General features: G+C 40.7%; 1 protein-coding gene across 10 annotated transcripts in view; it reads right to left on the reverse strand.

Annotated features, from left to right (window-relative positions):
• LOC129868178 (phosphatidylinositol-binding clathrin assembly protein-like) overlaps positions 1-19672 on the reverse strand; it is a 53757-nt gene extending 34085 nt beyond the window's left edge. For 5 of the 10 annotated variants that reach the window (XM_055941909.1, XM_055941913.1, XM_055941912.1 and 2 more), the window contains exons 1-2: positions 19129-19671; positions 3211-3353 (exon numbers count right to left, since the gene is read on the reverse strand). In XM_055941909.1, coding sequence (XP_055797884.1) covers positions 3211-3353; positions 19129-19258 — 273 coding nt within the window. In that variant the 5' untranslated portion in view covers positions 19259-19671. Of the gene's footprint in view, positions 1-3210; positions 3354-19128 lie in introns of all 10 variants that reach the window. The other 5 variants (XM_055941916.1, XM_055941918.1, XM_055941915.1 and 2 more) reach the window with 3 other exon arrangements.
• Between the last annotated feature and the right edge of the window lie 3591 nt (positions 19673-23263).

Raw genomic sequence — 23263 nt, forward strand, 5'->3', positions numbered from 1 at the left:
AGTCATCTGGAATAAATTTCAGTTAACAAGTATGCCTTGTTAAAAGTACATTTGTGGAATGTCTTTCCTTCTTAAATGTGTTTGAGCTAGTGGTGTAACGAACCGTAGTTGATCCGTACAGATCACCCCCCACGGTTCGGCACGCATGTGAACCACGAATCAATTGCAAAGTTTAACCATCATAGTGTGAAATACAGTTTTACTGCCGCTGTTACTTTTTAAAGTAATAATTCCCTATATCTCAATGCAGAGTTGCAGTGAAAAGATAGACAAGACAGATGTGTGCTGTGTTTTATTCTGAAGCCTAAAGGTTGATTTGATTATTTTTTTAAAGCAGTTGTGTGTACTGTACACGTGAACAGGGCATGTTGAATCCCAACAAATCAATCATGGATGCTCGCGTTGAAAAAAAGCGCAGTGACAGCCATGGCTAGCGGAGGAGCTGAAGAACTGGAAAAGCCTCCTGCTTCATTTAAGTCTCATGTATGGGAGCATTTTGGCTTCCCTGTCAAATATGATGGCGGTTGAAGGGTGGTGGACAACACCATTACGGCGTGTAGGCATTATGCCACAAGAAAGCCATATGATCATGGAAATATATTGAGCATGGCCACACATTTAAAGCGTCATCACCCTGGTGTGTCAGTGACAGGAGCCATCTCAGCCAAGAGACAACAACTTCTCACTGCGACATTTAAGCAGCCCTTTGCTGCAGAAACAGACCGTGCTAAAGCCATCACCAAATCTATTGGGATGTTTATCACTGCAAACATGAGGCCGTGCTCTGTTGTGGAAAACAAGGGTTTAAACATATGGTGAAAGTGCTTGAGCCACGCAACGAAATCCCCTGGCGCAACAACTTCAGTACAAAGATCGTGCCAGATCTTTATGAACAGGAAACTATCAAAATTGTCGACAAATTATCCAAGGAATCCTCTGTTGCCCAGACGGGTGGACCTCCAGGAAAACGGAAAGCTACGTGACTGTGACTGCTCACTACACCACAGAGGAGCGGGAGATGTGAAGTCCGGTGCTACAGACACGCCCCTATGAGAGTCACACAGGCACAAATCTGGCGCAGGCACTGCTTGGAGCAGTAGCAGAGTGGAAGGTAGAGAGGCCCAATAACAATATCCCAATCACCACAGATAATGCCAAGAACCAAGTAAATGCAGTAATAGAAGCTGGACTGGGGCCACAGATAGCTTGCTTTGCACATGTGATCAATTTAGCATCCCAAAGGGGAATGTATGTTGTTCTGGTCTTGTATAATGATGTTCTGTATTATGTCCTTCTGTATTATGTTTCATGTTTTGTGTGGACCCCAGGAAGAGTCGCTGCTGCTTTTTCAACAGCTAATTGGGATCCTAATAAAAAAATACCAAATCGCAGTGAACCAGACTGCCTCCTTGGGAGGATCAGGAAGATGGTTTCCTTTTTCCACCGAAGCACAACAGCCGCTCATGTGCTTAAGACCAAGCAAGAAATGCTACAGCTACTGACTCACAAGCTAATACACGATGTCACAACAACATGGACCTCCACTTATGACATGTTGGAGAGCTATCTTGAGCAGCAGGCAGCTGTATACTCTGCACTGACAGACAAGACCCTGAAAAAACATAAAGACATGGTCACCTTGTCTGATGATGACGTGAAAGTGGCAGAGGAGGTCCTCCTGGTGCTCAAACCCCTCAAACCGGTTACAACCCTATTGAGCACTGAAACTGCACCGTCTGTGTCCATGATCCTACCTCTGAAAACAAGAACTCTACAATCCATGGCCCCAAGTGAGGAAGACAGCACCCTCACTAGAGATGTCAAGGCTGCCATTAGAGAGGACCTGAACCCCAGATACCCCCCTAATGTACAGGACTACCCTCATAGAGCTACTGCACTGGATCCAAGATTCAAGTCCCTATCTCACCTAGACCCTGCCCTACATCGGAGGACATACAGTGATGTCACCACTGAGATTGTGTCCACTGAAGAGGTTAAAAAAAAGTGAATTACTTAAATAATAAATATAGTGCAGTCTAATCTTAGTCTATGCTATTGCTATTAGAATACATTTTTGATTTGGAATAAGAATGGATTTTATTAAATGTTATTGCCACAATTATAGTTCTATGAAATATGAAAATAAATAATTGGTTAGTTTTTTCTTTTTTTTCTGCAGGGTCAAGGCACAGAGTTGACAGGAGCAGACTCAGAGGCATCTCCTCCGCAAAATAATGTAGCCAAGAAGGAGCTTTTCGGGGAGACCTTTGTGAGCAAGGACACAGGCAAGACGTTTGCCAACACCATCAAAGAGGATGTGGCATCCTACAAGGCAGCAAGCCACATTCCAGTGGATGGTGATCCACTGGCATGGTGGAAAAACAACGAGTGCAAATACCCTCACATTACCATGATGGGAAGATGCTACCTGGCTGTACCTGGCACTTCAGTTCCTAGTGAGAGGGTGATCTCCACGGCAGGGGACATAGTGACTTCAAAGAGGTCTACCATCTCCTCAGACAATGTAGACCTCTACATCTTTTTGAAAAAGAATTTGAAGTTAAGCTCAGGTCTGATTTGCTTTCTTTCTTTTTTTTGATGTGGACAGAGGCTATTTTTTTAATTCACTCTTGTTCAAAGGAAGAAGGTATCATATCAATATGATTTATCAATATGTTTTTCTAAGTCGTGAGAAGGTTCGGGAGCTGGCAATGTTAAAAATAGATTTTTAGACATGTACTTTTCTTACATGAAATTTTGTAATTTACAAAAACAAGCACACAACAAGAAAACCGTGTTTGAAAAAGGTCAAGTTTTTGCTGTGAGCCAATGGGAAAACCTAGGTAATCACAGGTTGTTTTTCCCACGACTGGGACTATAAGTGCCAACAGATCAGAATTGGGCTGCCATTGGTACCATTACAGTATGAAGGGAGGGATGGGGGTTGATTTGGAGTTCGGAGTCCATGTCTTGGATGACATGCCTCTCTGTTCACCTGGGAGTCAGATTCATTATATAGTATTTAGCTCGGCTGGGAGTGTGGAGTTGCAGAGCTCCAGGGTGAAGTTTCCCCATGTACAGATCTAGAATCAGCTTCCTCTCCAAAAACTAACCTTCACCGTGAGTGGGGAAAATGCAAAACTGACCCAAGGTCAGCGTCTAGAAGCAGCTTCACCCTACTCCGTGGAGTTGCAGACAGGTTTTGCTCACCTCGTTGCCGTAGACCATGAGGTGGTGTGTGGCGGTGAGAGACTTGAAGACCACCACCCAGCTGGTGTTGGCAGTCCTTTCAAACAAGGTGTCTGCCAGCTGGGGGATGTTCACGTTCATCTCATTGGTGCAGTGGATCAAGTCTGGGGGAGAGAGTGGGGGAAATGGTGGTTAATGTAGGGTCCTATAGCCATATTATTTTAAGTGATTGAAACACAGACATACAGTCTGCCTGAGAGCGAGAGAAAGTGTGACTGTGTGAGCATAGGCAGATGTTGTTTTGAACAACCAGTTCCACAGAATCAAGCTGTTGTTGTGAGCAAATGCCAAAACTTCCTGGTACAGGCTTTCGTCACTTTGACCGACCGGGTTCAACTGAGAGCACAAAGCCCTTAGCACAGCCCAGGATAGGATAGGCCAGGATAGGTTGCACCCAGGGTATATATTTTCAAGCTGTGGTCACAAACGTCTGTCTGAGGATAGCACATGCATTCTGGGCATTATTTTGGTCTTTGGCAGGGCTCCCATGCCATCTGGCCTGTAGTGAAAGCCGATGCCTTCTGGCACCTTTCCATCAGTGCCATGAGAATGTGCTCTCATGCCAGATCTCACAAGGTCGGTCATCCACCCACCCACACACACACAGCTCAAAAGGAGATCAAATCAAAGTGTACAGATTTGCAGATGCAGCGAAATTCTTGTTTCTAGCTCCAATAGTGCAGCAATAATACCTAGCAATACACACATAATCCAAAAAGTACAAAGAAAGAAATATCATAACGAGCAATGACAGAGTCCGGAATCTAATATACACCAAGTATACAAAACATTAAGAACACCTGCTCTTTCCATAACAAACTGACCAGGTGAAAGCTATGACCCCCTTATTCATGTCACTTGTTAAATCCACTTCAATCAGTGTAGACGAAGGGGAGGAGACAGGTTGAAGAAGGATAAGCCTTGAGACAATTGAGACATTGAATGGCACACATACACAATCGGAGGGTGAATGGACAAGACAAAAGATTTAAGTGCCTTTGAACAGGGAATGGTAGTTGGTGCCAGGCGCACAAGCTTGTGTCAAGAACTGCAACGCTGCTGGGTTTTTCACACTCAGTTTCCAGTGTGTATCAAGAATGGTCCACCACCCAAAGGACATCCAACCAGCCAACTTGACAACTGTGGGAAACATTGAAGTCAACATAGGCCAGCATCCCTGTGGAATGCTTTCGGGGGGCGGGGGTGCTCAATATTAGGAATAGAGGTCGACCGATTATGATTTTCAACGCAGATACCGATTTATTGGAGGACCAAAAAAAGCCGATACCGATTATAAAAATCGACCGATTTTTATATATATTTATAATAATTACAATAATACTGAAATTAACCCTTTTATTTTAACTTAATATAATACATAAATCAAAAGGCCGATTACCGAATGTTATGAAATCTTGAAATTGGCCCTAATTAAATCGGCCATGCCGATTAATCGTTTGACCTCTAATTAGGAAGGTGTAATAAAGGTGTATATAAAGGTGTAGATACAGACAGTATGGACAGTATATGAATATAAAAGGTGTGTACCGCAGTAGTTATATAGGATGAGTCATGCATAGAAAACAGTATATCCATATAAAGTGAGTAAAACAGTACTGTATGTAAACATTATTAAATAGGGGCAGCAGTCTCTAAGGTGCAGGGTAGAGGGTGGTAAACGGCTAGAACAGTAACTAAGGCTAGTGGTGACTGGCATGGAGATAGAAGCTGTTTATCAGTCTCTCGGTCCCAGCTTTGATGCACCTGTAGTGACTCCTCATCCTAGATGGTAGTGGGTTGAACAGGCCGTGGCTCGGGTGGCTGTGATCTGCTGCTAGCACGGTACAGGATTGGTAGCATCAAGGTGAAATCTTATGACAACAGAGTAGATAGCTGATCAAACATTGAAATATACTTTTTAATCTATTTCAATAGTTGACAACACACTGATTTAACGTACAAATGTGTAATCATGATTCAACTCTTCTACTTGTTCCTCTGAAGCGCTGACTGTTGCCATTGCCTGTTAGTGCAACCTGGGTGGTCTACAGAGCACCTTTACCGACTGCAGAAGCTATTCTGACATCCACAAAAGGACGCCCATGTGATAACAAAAGGCCTTTCAGGTCTGACAGAATGACTGGTGGTAATGACACATGCATCAACAAGTCCCATCAAAGTGATGCATAAGAACCAAATGGTGTTATAACCTGTTTGGAGTCTTCTCCCTTTAACAGGGCGTTGGACTTTGACACACGCCGTGTTCAAAACTGGGAACTTGGAAATATCAGACTTCCATGCATTCAAGACAACTAAGAACTGAAAAAAAAAAAAAAAAAAGAGCTCAGACTGGGGAAAATATTTTTAAAACGGTCATCCAACTCGGAATTCAAAGTTGGGAACTCGGGCCTCTGTCTAGAGCTTCGACTTTCAAACCTGAAGATCACTGATGTCAAGATTTGACCTCGTCCCCCCCCACACACACTATCTAGGTGCATTGAATGTGCAAAATACTTATTATACAAGCACCATCCTTCTTAATGTGTAAAACCCATTTCGAGACCCTCATATAGATACACTGTAATCAAGCAACCAATGTGACTTCAAATAACTGTAGGGAGCTGTTCATGCAATACAATATTTAAAACAATCATTTGCCAAATCGTTACTTGGCAAATAACTGCAATAAATATTTGAGTAAAATTCTTTGTTGTAGAAACTAATTATTTTCAACAGATCAAACTACATGTGGAATTTATTCATCAAAGTAGTGAGTAATAACTAGCCTGTATTTCACTGTTACCTAAAGTGCATGTTTGTTGACCTATATAATTATATGTAAGACTATGCAAATTTCTGAGAATTAAACAACGTTACCTGCTCGCAGTGGCGTGCCGTGGGCCTGGGGCCTGGGCCTTTAGTGAGGTACTACACAGTCCCACCCGAATTAATCCACCTCTTATTACCATCATTATGATGCCATGGCTCTAGACACTATACATTTAGACAGAAACGCAGTATAACCAGGCGTTGCGTCACCTTGAAATTGACAAAAATTGACATTTTTGGGTAAACAGTGAAGAGTGTGAGTATATGAAGAGTATAACTCTTACTCTGGGGAATAATTTAATGCATATTTGTGGGAAAATATATTTTAAAAAAAATTATATTCCGATGATGTTTAGGCCAGCAGAGAAGGCCTTGCTGGCCCTGACGGCCCACCACTGCCTGCTCGCTGTGGCTTGTAAATGTAATTCTACTCGCCATTGTCCTTTAATTTCAGTTTGAAAGCAAAAAAAGTTAGACTCAGCAGCAGGATGATTTTCACTTCATGAGAGGATACTGAACTTAAATGAATCCCAGCTCCACAAGCACCTTATACAGGCAAAAAGCAGTCATATATATGCCGCTATAGAAGCCTAAAGAGAAGAGGTCTGTGCTCAAACACCTAGACCTAGAGGTGCCATCTACAATTAAAGGGATACTGAACATGGTTGAATGCATATCACGCCTCTCTTCATATAAGAATACTTTATCCCTAGATAATGCAATAAAAACACTTCACCAGGGTAAACCTTCAGAAAATCCTTCTATATCTGACTGGCACATACCCAAGGGTAGTAGAGAGGCAACTGATCTACTCACAGGGAGTATTGAATGCCTTCAAAATCCATAAGACATTTGTCAACCTAAACATAGCACCTTGTGGTAGACGGATACAGCTGATGGAAACGGAGTATTGAATAATGGCATACCGTCAACTCTCGTTGCTCTGCTTACTGACATCTGGATACAAAGTTGCTGTAAGTGCAGCAGGGGAAGTGGACAAAAACTAGCTTGACAGAAATTGAATTAGTTGAATTGGGCAGAGTACCTGACATCTTGGCTCAAAAGGAGAGCCAGACAGAGCCAAGTCCAGAAGATTACCTTACCTTGCAGTTTCACTCTATTAAGAAAACCAAGCCCAATGTGCATGTTCTTTCATCTAACCCATGTATTCCCAGTAACCAGTCAGATTCTGTTAAACTCCCAAGATGTCACGCTGAATTCAGAGATTGTCTATGTGTACAGTAAGCACTGCAATCATGTAGGCCTACATACATCACAAATCTTATGCAACAGAGATATAGGGTCTCCTTGTAACAGCAGTCTCTCTACCCAAAATAACATGGTTGGTCATCTGTGCTTTATTTTAGTTACCCAACCAAGGTTAAACAATCTGTCTGATGTCAGCTGAAATTGTAAAGGACTCGAATCCAAAGTATGAAAAGGAAGTGAGTGCTAAGAGCAAGCTGGTGGGAATCAGACAAAGCTGGATTTTGAATACTTTGTGGTTTGGGAGGGTTGTGTGGAAAGTAAAAAAATGAAAACCATGACAAAGGATTCCAGTGATGAACAACCAAGTTATTTCGGGGAGATGTCCGCAAAAGAAAAGCTTGCGTCAGCAACTGCAGCCACATGGCAAGCCATAATCACACATGGGAAAGAAACTGAAAAAAAACTAAACCTTCCTATAAAATAAAAGCTAGGTCACTTTCATAAGCTACTGTGAGGAATTTATTTGTAATCAATTTATTAAGAATTATAATACACGTTACCACTAATACATGTAAGTCATGAGTCCAGATTTAGTTTCATGACACTAAGTGCTATGTAATGCTCATGCAGTAGTTGACCTGGACTTCCTGTTGAAAACTTTTTTCCCACCATCATTCTCTCAACCGTCTGTTATCGAGTCTACGCACATTTATTCTAATTGTAAGGGTCAAGGCCAAGGGCTTGTACATAGGTCATGTTGGGTGGCTCAGTTTGCTCTTGCAACACCAGAGTTGTGGGCAAGTCATTCTGGATAAGAGCATCTGCTAAATTACTCAAATGTAAATGTGAAAAATGTTGGGTGGTGTGGTATTCACTTGATTTTCCTGTGTTTTGTGGACCAATGCTAACGTTCCCTTAACGTACATTAGTGCATTTAATAACCATTACAGGCTACTAGTGATGACATGGCCAGTGCAGCAGACATGAACTAAAAGCATTCAAATTAACTAAACTTGAACTCTGGAGCACAAGCAACGATCGGAATGCAATGGTCGAAGCATTTCCCTAGCTTGCATTCCTTCGAGAGTTCTTAATAAACACACCAGATTTCAAGGCTCAAAACATGCAAGGAACACATTGATGGCTTTGGCAAACAAACAGTTCCAATAGGCTCAGCATAACAAAAAGGTTTAAAAGATTATAATAATTCAAGTTTGGAAATATTGGGTAGCATTAATTACCCCAAAACAATTCCAAAAAGAACACCTACATGAGAATGCTGTTCATCGACTACAGCTCAGCGTTCAACACCATAGTGCCCTAAAAACTCATCACTAAGCTAAAGACCCTGGGACTAAACAGCTCCCTCTGCAACTGGATCCTGGAGTTCCTGACACCACCTGGGGGCAGCCTAAAGGTGTGCAACAACACATCAACACGGGTGCCCCTCAGGGGTGTGTGCTCAGTCCCCTCCTGTACTCCCTGTTCACCCACGACTGCGTGGCCAAGCACGACTCCAACACCATAATTAAGTTTGCTGATGACACAACAGTGGAATGCCTGATCACAGACAATGATGAGACAGCCTATAGGGAGGAGGTCAGATACCTGGTAGTGTGGTGTCAGGACAACAACCTCTCCCTCAGGAGAAGGCTGAAAAGATTTGGCATGGGTCCTCAGATCCTCAAAAAGTTCTAAAGCTGCACCATCGAGAACATCCTAACTGGTTGCATCACCGCCTGGTATGGCAACTGCTTGGCATCCAACTGCTAAGCGCTACAGAGGGTAGTGCGTATGGCCCAGTACATCACTGGTCATGTTACTTAGCATTTCTTTCAAGGTGCTTGAGTGATTGTTAACATAACATAATTGGGCTTTGTGACTGTGTTTACTCATGTTTGATCAATCACTCCGTGGTGTATGTCTGTGTCTCACCCTACTTTGTTTAGTTGGTCAGGACGTGAGCTGGGTGGGCAGTCTATGTTATGTGTTTCTATGTTTAGGTTCATTGGAAATTAGCCTTATATGGTTCTCAATCAGGGGCAGGTGTTTGACGTTTCCTCTGATTGAGAACCATATTAAGGTGGGCTGTTCACACTGTTTGTTTGTGGGTGATTGTCTTCCGTGTCTGTGTATGTACCACACGGGACTGTTTCGTTTGTCTAGTCTGTTCCTGTTCGTGCGTTCTTCGTGTTATGTAAGTTCTCATGTCCAGGTCGGTCTACTTCGTAATTTATCAAGTGTGCTTCGTGTTCGTCTTGTTTAAATAAATTCTTCATGTATTCCACAAAAGCTGTGTTTTGGTCCGATCCCTGCTCCTCCTCAGACGAGAAGGAGAACGAGCGTTACACTGGGAGAAGAATTCACCTTTCAGCCTAAAACACTAGGCCAAATATACACTGGAGTTGCTTACCAAGACAACATTGAATGTTCCTGAGTGGCCTAGTTACAGTTTTGATTTAAATCTGCTTGAAAAACTATGGTAAGACTTAAATGGTTGTCTAGCAACAACCAACTTGACAGAGATTGAAGAATTTAAAAAATAATAAAAATGGGCAAATATTGTACAATCCAGGTGTGCAAAGCTCTTAGAGACTTACCCAGAAAGACACAGCTGTAATCGCTACCAAAGGTAATTCTAACATGTATTGACTCACGGGTGTGAATACTTATGTAAATTAGATCTTTCTGTATTTCATTTTCAATACATTTGCAAAAATTAAAAAATATATGTTTTCACTTTGTCATTATGGGGTATTGTGTGTAGATGGGTGAGAAAAAAAAACATTTAATACATTTTGAATTCAGGCTGTAACAACAAAATGTGGAATAAGTTAAAGGGTAGGAATACTTTGAAGGCACTGTAGCGTACAGCTTTCAATGAAGGCTCTGCCTCCTCCAGCAAATCTAGATAAAGCAGAACAGTAACACCAGTAACGGTTGGATCTTTTCAGAGAGGATTTTTCCCATTTTAGAATTGATTTAAATTCATATTTGAAATTCTAAAGGGAACTGTTCCAGGTGAATACAGTTAGGTTAGTTCATTATTTGGTCTTGCAGTGGACAGATGAGGCAATTGTAAATGTAATTTCTTGTCAACAATCTACACAAAATACTGTGAAGTGAAAAGAAATATAGAATTCTTAACAAAAATAGTCACATAAGTATTCAGCCCCTTGGTTTAGTTCAGGAGTAACATTTGGCTTAACAAATCACTCTGTGTGAAATAGTAGGGGTTGACATTTTTGAATGACTAACCCTTCCTCTGTCCCCCATACAACATCTGTAAAGCTGCATAAAGAAGGGCAGTGGTTGGTAGATGGTAAAAATAACAAATCAGATATTGAATATATCTTTAAGCATGGTCAAGTTAATAATTATGCTGTGGATTATGTATTAAACCACCCAGTCACAAAGATACAGTTGTCCTTCTGAACTGAGCTGCAGGACAGGAATGAAACTGCTCAATGTCACCATGAGTCCAATGGTGATTTTAAAACAGCTACAAGAGTTCAATGGCTGTGATGGGAGAAAACAGAGGCTGGATCAACAACATTGTAGTGACTCCACAATAATGACCCTAAAATGGCAGAGTGAAAAGAATACAACTTTAGACAGATTGCACACTTCACTTCATTGCAGACGAGTGGCTGCTGATGTTTATCTATGAGATGGAAGGTCAATTCTAGCTCTGAATAGTGGCACTGGGGCTTTTTGAGGCTAGAGAATAATGGTTTGATGGAAGTGCCCGGTTTGCAGCCTTTGAAACGTGATATTGACTCTCAAAGGCTTTTTGAGAGTTACAGTGGGCTCTATTCAGTTCAGTGGTGTGTCAGCACTCTTTTTGATGGACTGTCATTCGATGCCACTGCGGTCACATGCGTTCCATTGGAGGGGGGGGGGGGGGGGGGGGGGGTCAGGGTGAACCTGTGGGCAGAGCCTCTCATGCTGCATGCACAAAGACTGCAGACATGTGTTAGCGTGTCCTCTGGCCTGACTCGCATGACCCACCAACAGACTGCTGCCTCAGTGGTTACAGTGGACCCATGTGCTCTACATTTTAGCTACACCAGGGAGAGACTCTCAGCTTGTCATGCACCCCTGTTTACTTCATTGATCAACTTCAGTCACTAATTAGCTCAATTGCACCAAGAAAGATTGTGCAACCTGCTGAAATTGTTCTCAAATGTGTATTTTAGAACTAGAATTGATTAATATTACCATAACTAACCTGTCAGGAAATAGCTTTTAACCCAACGTAATTTTTTTGCTAGTTCCTATTTATGAGTGAACCAGGTTAAATACAAAACCACAGGTGATGATGAGAAAGAACATTCACACGTATATCATTACATGTCAATGAGATTGCAGCCCTGGGGTGTGAGTGGGTGAGGCCTTAATTCATAACGTCATGTAGGCTATACAGGTTAGTTGATAGATCGGCTTATATTCAGTAGGTTGTATGCCTCAAAGAAACAGCAATATCATTTCATTATTTTACTTTGAAATAATTCAAGCTGTCGGCTTAGGCAACCTAATGGGATCTAAAAACAAGGCCCACTAATACAAATGTGCCACATTGTGCAATATACAAATGATAAGAGACAAAAACAAGTAAAGAAGAGCAGGTTCAACATTCAGTGGTTCAGAGTTGAATTCATACACACTATCTATGAAAAAAAAACAGATGGCGTCTTCATGGCACATGAACGTGGATGTTTACACTGTTATCATTACCACAGCTAAAAGAGAGGGCCCAAGTCAACCAATCCCAGCTGTAACAATTATCCTTGTGGATCACTTTTATCAATCACCTTTTGGTTTCATGTAGGCTTGCTCAACATGCAAATGATAAAACTCAAACGCATATAATTCAAACCTGCTCAGCAAGGAGAATATTATTTCTCACTTTATTATCACAGAAACATGGTCACCAGTTTGATTGAATATGGTTGTCTCCGTTTCAAATCCTGATGGCAAACAAGAAAAGAGCTCTGGAAAACTAAAGAGATTTAGAAGGTTCTGCTCCAAACACTGCAGTGGTTTGAAACCTACGTGGATCATGCCCTTTACTCTTTGCTGATTGTAGGGCGCATCATGTTGCAGTGTTGACTCATGAGTTGAGCTTCCAGAACAAGCTTGGATCCAATAGAACATGTTTGCTCAGTATTACCACATGCACAGAGAGGAGAAGTCCTCACAACTTAACATTGTACTAAAATGACTTTTTGCCTATTTGGTTAATAATCAAAATAATTAATTTTACCTTTATTTATACAGGTTTTTCTCATTTAGATAACATCTCTTTTCCAAGAGAGACCTGTTCCAATAGCAGCAGGGGGAACAACGTTTCAGACAAAACAACTTACATACACTAACACAACATTAAACAAAACTATAAACACACATACAGTACAACAAAAACATTTTACATTAAAAACATGAGTCTTGACTAAAAACAGCAGGCCTAAAAACAATTACACTCTTCTATGATATATACATCGATCAAGTGTTTAAACTCCACCAACAAAACTAGATCATCACATTTTAAAATGTTCAGGAGAGAATTCCAGGACCACAGAGCTGAGTAACTAAAACTATTTCTACCATGACCTGTTCTAATTTTTGGTACTGTTAGAAGCAAATGAGAATGGGACCGTAATTGATATTAATTTACCGACCTGACAAAAAAAGAACATAAATAAAATGGCATTTTACCCAATATGGCCTTATAAATCAGTGTATACCAGTGTTTAAGCCTACGCAAGGTCAATGACAACCAGCCAACAGCGCTGTAGAGATCACAATGCTGTGTTAGACGTTTTTGATTTGTAATGATCCTGAGGGCTGCATGATATACTGAATCAAGTGATCTCAGGGTAGTGGCTGAGGCCTGCATATATATAACATCACTAAAATATAAAACCGCCAGTAATGTACATCGTACCAGCTCCTTCCTGGCCTCAAAAGAAAAACCAACCTTATGCCGGTAATAAAAACCTATTCTCAGCTTGAGCTTCCTTATCAAGTTCTCTACATGCACAGTGAAGCTCAGATTATCATCAACACACAAACCAAAATATTTGTACACTTTAACTTGCTCTATAGTACATCCAGTCAATGTAGCAATGACATGATTATTTGAAAATACCATGCATTTTGTTTTACCTGAATTTAGAACCAGCTTTAAAATCATACAGATTCTGTTGTATGATGTTAAATGCTCTTTGGGCATTTTCAAAAGCTAACGATAAACTACTACCACTTGAATAAAGAACAGTATCATCTGCATAAAAATGTACATCCGCTGTTTCAATAAGATCCCCAATGTTGTTGATATACAAAATAAACAACAGTGGGCCCAAAACAGAACCTTGCAGAACACCTGAGCACACCTCTATGGACTCAGATTTACAATCATCCACCATTACACATTGTGTATGATTTGATAGGTAATTTATAAACCAATCTAAAGCATGACCAGTAATTCCACAACATTTGAACCTTTGCACTAACAAAGCATGGTCCACGGGGTGTCAAAGGCCTTCAACAAATCAATAAAGACAGACACACAATGTAACTTCTTATCAAGAGCACAGTGGATGTCATTTAAAACCTTCAATATTGCTGAAACAGTGCTGTGGCCAGACCTAAAACCTGATTGCATTCCATTTAAGATGTTGATTTCTTGGAAGTAGGCCTTTAGCTGCCTACTAACTAAGGACTCCAGTACCTTTGACAGTACAGACAATTTTGATATGGGTCGATAGTTGTCAAGTAGCGAAGGATCTCCACCTTTTAGGAGAGGCAGTACAAAAGCAGATTTCCATAACTTGGGGATTTCCTTAACATCAAGTGTGAGGTTAAAAATACATGTTAAGGGGGGAGCAATGACGTCTGCAGCTAGGTGTAGGAGGCGGGGGTCTAGATCAGCAGGGCCAGGGGATTTTTTTCCATCAATTTCTTTCAGGGCTTTACACACTTCTGAAACAGAGAAGGATGAAAAGGTGAACCTGGTGAAGGAGTGCACAGGGGTGTCAGGTAAATTCATAGGGGGCTCAATTATACCTTTGACCTTTTCAAATAAACTGCCTGCATCTAAAAAAAAATGCTGATTCAAGGCTTTCAGAATGGAGAATACAATTTTTGGTAGACACACAGATTGTAACTGAGAGAACCTGTTACAATCTGTGTGTCTACCAAAAAATGTTTGGGAAGCTTTGTATCTTTTTTGCACTCCAAACCCTTCACTGCTTGCCAAAATGTGGATTGATTATTTAAAATATGTATAGTAGATTTCAGGTAGTGGTCTGCTTTCAATTTACGGACCATAGCCACACCCATATTTCAAAGACGTTTAAAAGCCATCCAATCATCTGCCAAACCAGTCCCTCTTGCTTTAGCCTACATAGCATTTAGCTCCCTTATGATTTTTGTAAGTTCCTTAGTAAACCAAGGGTTCTTTCTGCCCTTAATCCTGCATTTTTTAAAAAGGGGCATTGAAACCACTCCAGGCCTTGAGTAGGAGGTGGTTGAATTCAACTGAAACCACTCATAACTAACATATTGTCAAAAATAGGTTCAGGAATCAAAACAAGTAAGGCTTGTACAACACAATACAGATATTGTAGGCCTACGTTTCAAAGTAATACTATCAGGTAAACTAACACTTCCTAGTTTCAGTATGACTAATACACCCAGCATTCTGACAACCTTGTTTTAGTACAGTAGCTACAATATAACTCTGAGACCTGTATTTGCATTGTCATAAAAGGAAACTATAGGAAAGCCAGTGTTGAGGTTTCCTCTCCAAAAGTAGTTAACTGATTCTAGCTGTGTGTCCAGATCATTAGGACCACTGAGGTACTATGAGGTGATTACCATCACTTCAGCAGTCTACTGCTGCTGGGAGGCTGCGGGATCTACTTCCTCCAGTTCACTTTGGATTAGAGTGTGTGGAGTATGGTCTCAAGTTTTATGCTTGAGGTCAAATAAGAAATAAAGATTTCAGAATACTGCATCTCAAAGTAAATTCCTTCTGGAAATAGACAAAGTTTAACGTTCATCGTGTTTGCCGAATGATAATGAACTTGGCACAAATACAGGTTATTTTTTTACTTTATTGTTCACCAAAATGTCACCAGGTGTTAGGTGATGTGGGAAGTTGGGAACCATACTTTCATTACCTCATTATGATCACACATCCTGTTTTGGGATGCCAAACAAGTCAAGTCAAATGACACAATAAAATAAACTTCCCATTTACAGTGGCTGAAAAGTCACTAAAGCATCAAATAGGCTACACTTGCGATTGAACCTTGCACTTTGGGACTGACAGAAATGGGTTTACATAAAAGCAATTTAAGGTCTAACATGCAATAAAAGTGCAGTCGTTTTCCTCTTTCTATAAATAGATACATCAATATTGAGTGGATATATTACTGATTACAACAAACTGGAATCTAAAGTGGTGGGCTATAGATTGTCTATCTTTTTAAAATGTCAGGAGCAGTCGTGTCGGAGCTCATTTCTCACCAAAGCAGACCAGCGTCCAAGAGCAGGCTGGCTCATAGCTGGGAAAAAGACAATTGTTTGACCTTTCCCTATTTTCTTCCTCTCTGGTAACAAGTTATTTGGTGGAGTTTCTTTAACAGGCCTGTGCTAAAGAATGTGCACACTGGCCGGAAACTCAACCCAAATCAAAGGAGCTAAGAGGGAGCCATATCTTGGGTACAAATCAGACAGGAGGGGAGCTAGACACGACACTGCTATTTCAGTCTGAGAGGAAACTCCAACACAAGTGCTACCAGCCCTCCTGAAATACCTATAACCTTTGTCACATTCCTGCTCTGCTCCTGCAAGCCCCAGACTACAAAAGGGGTCTTAAGAGGTCTTCTCTAGCAGCCTCCTCATGAAGGAGAAGCCAATCAAGAAGCCTTCTATGCACAGGAGTCAGTGAGGTACGGCCTCTCCACTCACTCGGAGTTTCATACATGCCCTTCAAGACCCACAACAAACACCACACATGGCATTTCTTATTCTGGAACCAATGCTAAAAATAGTGCCCATTAGGAAATTGGTTTCACCATCTCTCCCCACCAAAACATTGTATGGGGGGGGGGGGGGGGGGGGGGGGGGGAATAAGCAGCGGGGGTGTGAACAGCTTGATGTGGTGATGCCTGCAGTCAAACTGCATCAGCACTGATGCTAGGGCACTGAGGTCAGCGCAGAAATAAAACCCATTGAACGGGAGTAACCCAACACAGAAGGAATGGAGAAGGAGAACTGTGAATCAACAATGGTAAAATGTCAGGAAGTGCAGAGGGTGTCTTTAACATCCGTAGTCAGACCATCTTGCGGAAAACGACACTAAAAGTTGTTTCTCATGAAGTTCCCCATTCAATGCCTGTGAAGAACAGAGTCAGCCAAAAACACTGAGGGGAGAAAACGTCTACGTATGCTAAGCATAAGATCACGTAGGGACACTCACTGGATGGTAAATTTCCTGTAGGCATGTAGTCGCTATTGAAAGAAAATAGGTGGACATCTCGATAGAAGACTGCATAAACAAATCACGGAGCAGTTAAGCGATTTATTTTATTAAATCATTGCATAAATAGCACTTTAATAACCATCATTCTTGGTAGAATAATGGTTATCATTCATAGGTCTAAGATGGCACCGACAGATAAGGGAGCTCTGCTTCTAGCACCTAAGCAACTTTCCAGTATTTTTTTTATTTTTGTGTGTTATTTCTTCAATTATTAGCCCAGAAAATTGTTTGTTTTATTACATACAGCCGGAAATAACTTTTGGATATCAAAGCGGCGGTAACTCCGTCATTATGACCAGGAATACGACTTCCCCAATTTGGATCCTTGTTCGTACCCCCCCAGGGCAATTTAACTTATTCCAGAGGGTGCTCCAAAACACCCAGGCGGAGAAGAGGTATTTGGAGTGGACTTCTAGTCCGACTCAGGAGGAGTGCACACCATCCACCGCTTCAGAGTATATTCCTCGCTAATGTTCAGTTTCAGGATAATAAAGTAGACAAGCTCAGGACGAGGATCTCCTTCCAGAAAGACATCAGGGATTGTAACATACTATGTTTCACGGAAACATGGCTCTTGGGATATACTGCGACAGTGATAAGTTCTGGGTAGCCTCTAAGAATAACAATGCTGAATACACAGATACGGTGACTGAGTTCATCAGGAAGTGTATAGGAGATGTTGTACCCACTGTGACTATTAAAACCTACCCAAACCAGAAACCGTGGATAGATGGCAGCATTCGTGCAAAACTGAAAGCGCGAACCACCGCATTTAACCATGGCAAGATGGCCGAATACAAACAGTGTAGTTATTCCCTCGGTAAGGCAGTCAAACAGGCAAAACATCAGTACACATAGACAAAGTGGAGTCACAAGTCAACGGCTCAGACACGAGACGTTTGCAGCAGGGTCTACAGACAATTACAGACTACAAGCTGTCTAAGGGTGGCTACTTTGAAGAATCTCAAATATGTTTTGAATTGTTTAACACTTTTTTGTTTAGTACATGATTCCATGTGTTATTTCATAGTTTTGATGTCTTCAATATTATTATACAATGTAGAAAATAGTACAAATAAAGAAACCCTGGAATAAGTAGGTGTGTCCAAACTTGACTGGTACAATATATACTGTATTCTATTATACTGTATTTTAGTCAATCTAATATTTATATATTTCTTAATTCCATTCTTTTACTTTTAGATGTGTGCATTGTTATGAAGAGTATTTTTATTTTTTTGAAAGATACTACTGCACTGTTGGAGCCAGGAACACAAGCCTTTCACTACACCCGCAATAACAGCTGCTAAATTATGTGTATGTGATCAATAAAATTTGATTTAAAGTCACACCATTTCTTGAAGTTCAAAGTCTAGGCTACAACCTGATCGTCATCCAGTTAATCAAATTATTTGCATGCCAAGCACAGCGTTCATTTCCATTGTAAAGATGCTGGCATGGTGTAGGGTAATTGTAGTAAAATGCTATGAAATCTCGCATTGTTTCATAGATAGGCAAACATCAGAAAATAACTGCTTGATTATAGCCTACCCACATGTTAAAAAAAATACTACAGTGTACTATAGTACTTACTATAGAAGTATGTAATAAGCTGTAGTATCCCTTGACGTCCACACTGTAGTATACCCTTCGATCATGCAGTGCTCATAGAATTTTGTAGTAGTGGCAAATACTATAGTAAATACTACAGTATTGTCCACAAAAACACTCGTTTTTTTTTATTATAGTAATACCACAGTATTAAATTTGCATAATCCACCCATTCCCATATCCCAATTTGTGCAGCCTATGGGTGAGAAACCTTCATGCCAAGTATATACCATTATATTATGTTCCCTACGGGTTACAGAAAAGAGCAAACTCTGAACGATTCGTTCAGACGCTAGTCCTACCTACGTACAGGTTATGAAAAAGGTGCTCATTTAGTATTTGTTCAGTAGGTTTCCTACTAGAAAAAGCCCGCACTTCTATGTCAAAGATAATAAAGCAAAACCACTACAGTATCCTAGTCATGTCTGCAAAAAGACTACAGTAAATACTACAGTGAAGTCCGCAGAAACACTACAGTGAATACAAGTGTATAAATATTGTAATACTACAACATTTATACCATAGTACTATATTTATATACTATAGTTTGCACTATAGTATTTTTTTCATGTGGGTTTGTAGGCCTTAGCCACAGTTCAATGCCTAAGGAATAGACTACACACACACACTTGATCAGACGCAACAATGTAGCAACTGGTCGACATATTAATACTTACAATCTAAATGTTTCTTTTTTGGTCCCATAATTTCATGCGTGGTCGCCTTGCACACCGTTTTGGACACCGCGGAGCCGGTTACACTGTGTTGAGCTGCAGTTATCCTATCCGTAATGCTTTGTCCAGACATCTTCGCACTTTTGTATAAAGTACAGCACAAATGTTTCAAATCCTGTGGAATCGATATTGTCCTCTGTAGCTTCCACAGTTCAGCCACCTGACATAAAATAAAGAGAGGAGAAAAATTTTGACGGCAGGAACGTTACTCGTGTAGCTAAATCCCAGGGTGATATATGCACCCCACATCCACGACTTGATTTGAGGCTGTAATTGAAGTTTGGGTGTATCGTCTACGTCGGAAAACCACGAAGATACAAACCCAGAGTGTTTTACTTTCGTTCAATTTCCGAATGTCCTCTCACTCCTCTCCCTATAATTACTTTGTTCGCACTGACGCCCCCTCTCGTTTCGTTCTCACTGAAGAAGTCTGTGCTCTTTTCTACTTCGCCTCCCCCTGCTGGGTTTAAATGGACTGGAGGTTTTCAGGAAAATGGCGGGTCTCATTAAGCCATAGACTTGGAGCCTTCATAGAGATAGATAGAGGACTTCTCTTTGTATCTGTGACATTATATCGCCTGTGGCAGCATGAGCAGCGCCTTTTAGGCTATTTTCTTATTTTTCTTCATTGGCTAATTGGCGCCCGACTTATAGGAATCCCCACCCAGTTGACTACTTTAAACTAGTGGAATCCCGCAATGGCAATGTCCACGCTAAAACACATCATATCCATGATGAGTCTTCTATCTATCTCTATGGGAGCCTCCCATATTTTATGTGGGTGTTGCTGAGTTTACAGCAAGGCCGCCATTGTGGCTCTTAAACTTCAATTGATTGATTGTTTCGGTCACCTACTTGAGCCAACATGGATGGGCGGGCGACAGTTTCGCACCCATTATAATTTCCCTGCCACTTGCTTTCCATTCTTTTCACATAGGGACAGTGTTTTTTTTTACATGAATCTTTATGTAGGCCTATAGTTAATCAACATGGTCATGCCCCATATAGTTCTAATCCTTCCATTTTCTCATGGCATTGCCCCTGATTCTCCTTTAATATCCATGGTTTCCACATGGAATATCCTTTAGATTTTTAAAAGTTTTATTTTAACATGTCATTATCTTTGTTGTTGAAAAGTAAAAGTCGGAACTCTTGTTCCTCTGAAACGCAATGTTTAATTTAAGCAAAGTAAAAATAATATTTTAACATTGATTAAAGAAAACATTGAGTTTTTAATGGCAAGCCAGTGTTGCGCCTTTTCAATTCTGATCACATTTTTTGGTTGCACCTCGACTCATATTAGTTGAGCGTCCTCCACTTCTTTTCAATATAGCCTGGATACAAACTGGTTGAATCAACGTTGTTTCAAGGAAATTTGTCAACTTATTGTGACGTGGAATCTATGTTGAAAATACATTGGATTTCAACCACAGGATTATGTAGTCATTGAAACCAATTTTCAACATAAACAAACCTTGAATTTGGACCTTAGAAAATAAACTTGGCAGCACCTCCTACTGAAGAGTTGATCTACAGTGGGGCAAAAACGTATTTAGTCAGCCACCAATTGTGCAAGTTCTCCCACTTAAAAAGATGAGAGGCCTGTAATTTTCATCATAGGTACACTTCAACTACGACAGACAAAATGAGAGAAAAAAAAAATCCAGAAAATCACATTGTAGGATTTTTAATGAATTTATTTGCAAATTATGGTGGAAAATAAGTATTTGGTCAATAACAAAAGTTTCTCAATACTTTGTTATATACCCTTTGTTGGCAATGACAGAGGTCAAACGTTTTCTGTAAGTCTTCACAAGGTTTTCACACACTGTTGCTGGTATTTTGTCCCATTCCTCCATGCAGATCTCCTCTAGAGCAGTGATGTTTTGGGGCTGTTGCTGGGCAACACGGACTTTCAACTCCCTCCAAAGATTTTCTATGGGGTTGAGATCTGGAGACTGGCTAGGCCACTCCAGGACCTTGAAATGCTTCTTACGAAGCCACTCCTTCATTGGATGTGTTTGGGATCATTGTCATGCTGAAAGACCCAGCCACGTTTCATCTTCAATGCCCTTGCTGATGGAAGGAGGTTTTCACTCAAAATCTCACGATACATGGCCCCATTCATTCTTTCCTTTACACGGATCAGTCGTTCCTGGTCCCTTTGCAGAAAAACAGCCCCAAAGCATGATGTTTCCACCCCCATGCTTCACAGTAGGTATGGTGTTCTTTGGATGCAACTCAGCATTCTTTGTCCTCCAAACACGACGAGTTGAGTTTTTACCAAAAAGTTCTATTTTGGTTTCATCTGACCATATGACATTCTCCCAATCTTCTTCTGGATCATCCAAATGCTCTCTAGCAAACTTCAGACGGGCCTGGACATGTACTGGCTTAAGCAGGGGGACACGTCTGGCACTGCAGGATTTGAGTCCCTGGCGGCGTAGTGTGTTACTGATGGTAGGCTTTGTTACTTTGGTCCCAACTCTCTGCAGGTCATTCACTAGGTCCCCCCGTGTGGTTCTGGGATTTTTGCTCACCGTTCTTGTGATCATTTTGACCCCACGGGGTGAGATCTTGCGTGGAGCCCCAGATCGAGGGAGATTATCAGTGGTCTTGTATGTCTTCCATTTCCTAATAATTGCTCCCACAGTTGATTTCTTCAAACCAAGCTGCTTACCTATTGCAGATTCAGTCTTCCCAGCCTGGTGCAGGTCTACAATTTTGTTTCTGGTGTCCTTTGACAGCTCTTTGGTCTTGGCCATAGTGGAGTTTGGAGTGTGACTGTTTGAGGTTGTGGACAGGTGTCTTTTATACTGATAACAAGTTCAAACAGGTGCCATTAATACAGGTAACGAGTGGAGGACAGAGGAGCCTCTTAAAGAAGAAGTTACAGGTCTGTGAGAGCCAGAAATCTTGCTTGTTTGTAGGTGACCAAATACTTATTTTCCACCATAATTTGCAAATCAATTCATTAAAAATCCTACAATGTGATTTTCTGGATTTTTTTTTCTCATTTTGTCTGTCATAGTTGAAGTGTACCTATGATGAAAATTACAGGCCTCTCTCATCTTTTTAAGTGGGAGAACTTGCACAATTGGTGGCTGACTAAATACTTTTTTGCCCCACTGTATGTACAGCAGGGGTGTCGAACTCACTCCACGGAGGGCCTAGTGTGTGTAGGTTTTTCCTTTCAATTAAGACCTAGACAACCAGATGAGGGGAGTTCCTTACTAATTAGTTAACTTAATTAATCAATTAAATACAAGGGAGGAGCAAAAACCTGCAGACACTTGGCCTTCCGTGGAATGACTTTGACACATGCGATCTACAGCTATTAATTTGGTGTCCCATCCAGGGTTTTAACCAAGCCCTGCTTAGCCTAGCTTTAAAATTTGATACTGACTATTACCAATGTGCTATCATGAGAATGATTTTTGATAGATCTCTTAATAACTAAATATATTCACTGTTCCTATCAAACTCATTCCAAAGGGTAGGTTTAACAGAGCAAATTAAATGTAACCATACTTTATAAGTCATATCATCAATGATACTATTTAGGCCTATATAGCATTTGCAAAGTCATCAACAGCTATTGTTTCAATTCAACCCAGGGTTAAATTAAAAATACACAATACATATAGGCGTAGAGTTTCAAGAAAATAATAATTGATATGTTGGATTCACGTCTCCATCTCAACCTAAAATATAAGTTAAAGAATAGGACCATTCTTTAACTTTGATTCCGTGTTGGAGACGTGTATCCAACATATTTATTAACTTGTAGACTAACTGGAATTAAAGGCAGATCAAGTCAGTGGCACACAAGATACATATCCTTCAAATGTTGAAATTTGGTTGTATTGACAACCGAACACAATTCAATGTCATTTTTGCGATACAGTAAATAGCTTATTAACTGAAAATCCAGCCTTTGAAGAAAGGGGAAATTATGAATGTACAGTAACAGTCAAAAGTTTGGAGGCACCTACTCATTCAAGGGTTTTTCTTTTTTTTTTTTACTATTTTCTACATTGTAGAATAGTAGTAAAGACATCAAAACTATGAAATGACA

This window comes from Salvelinus fontinalis, chromosome 13 (genome assembly GCF_029448725.1).
Source record: "Salvelinus fontinalis isolate EN_2023a chromosome 13, ASM2944872v1, whole genome shotgun sequence".
Lineage (NCBI taxonomy): Eukaryota > Metazoa > Chordata > Actinopteri > Salmoniformes > Salmonidae > Salvelinus > Salvelinus fontinalis.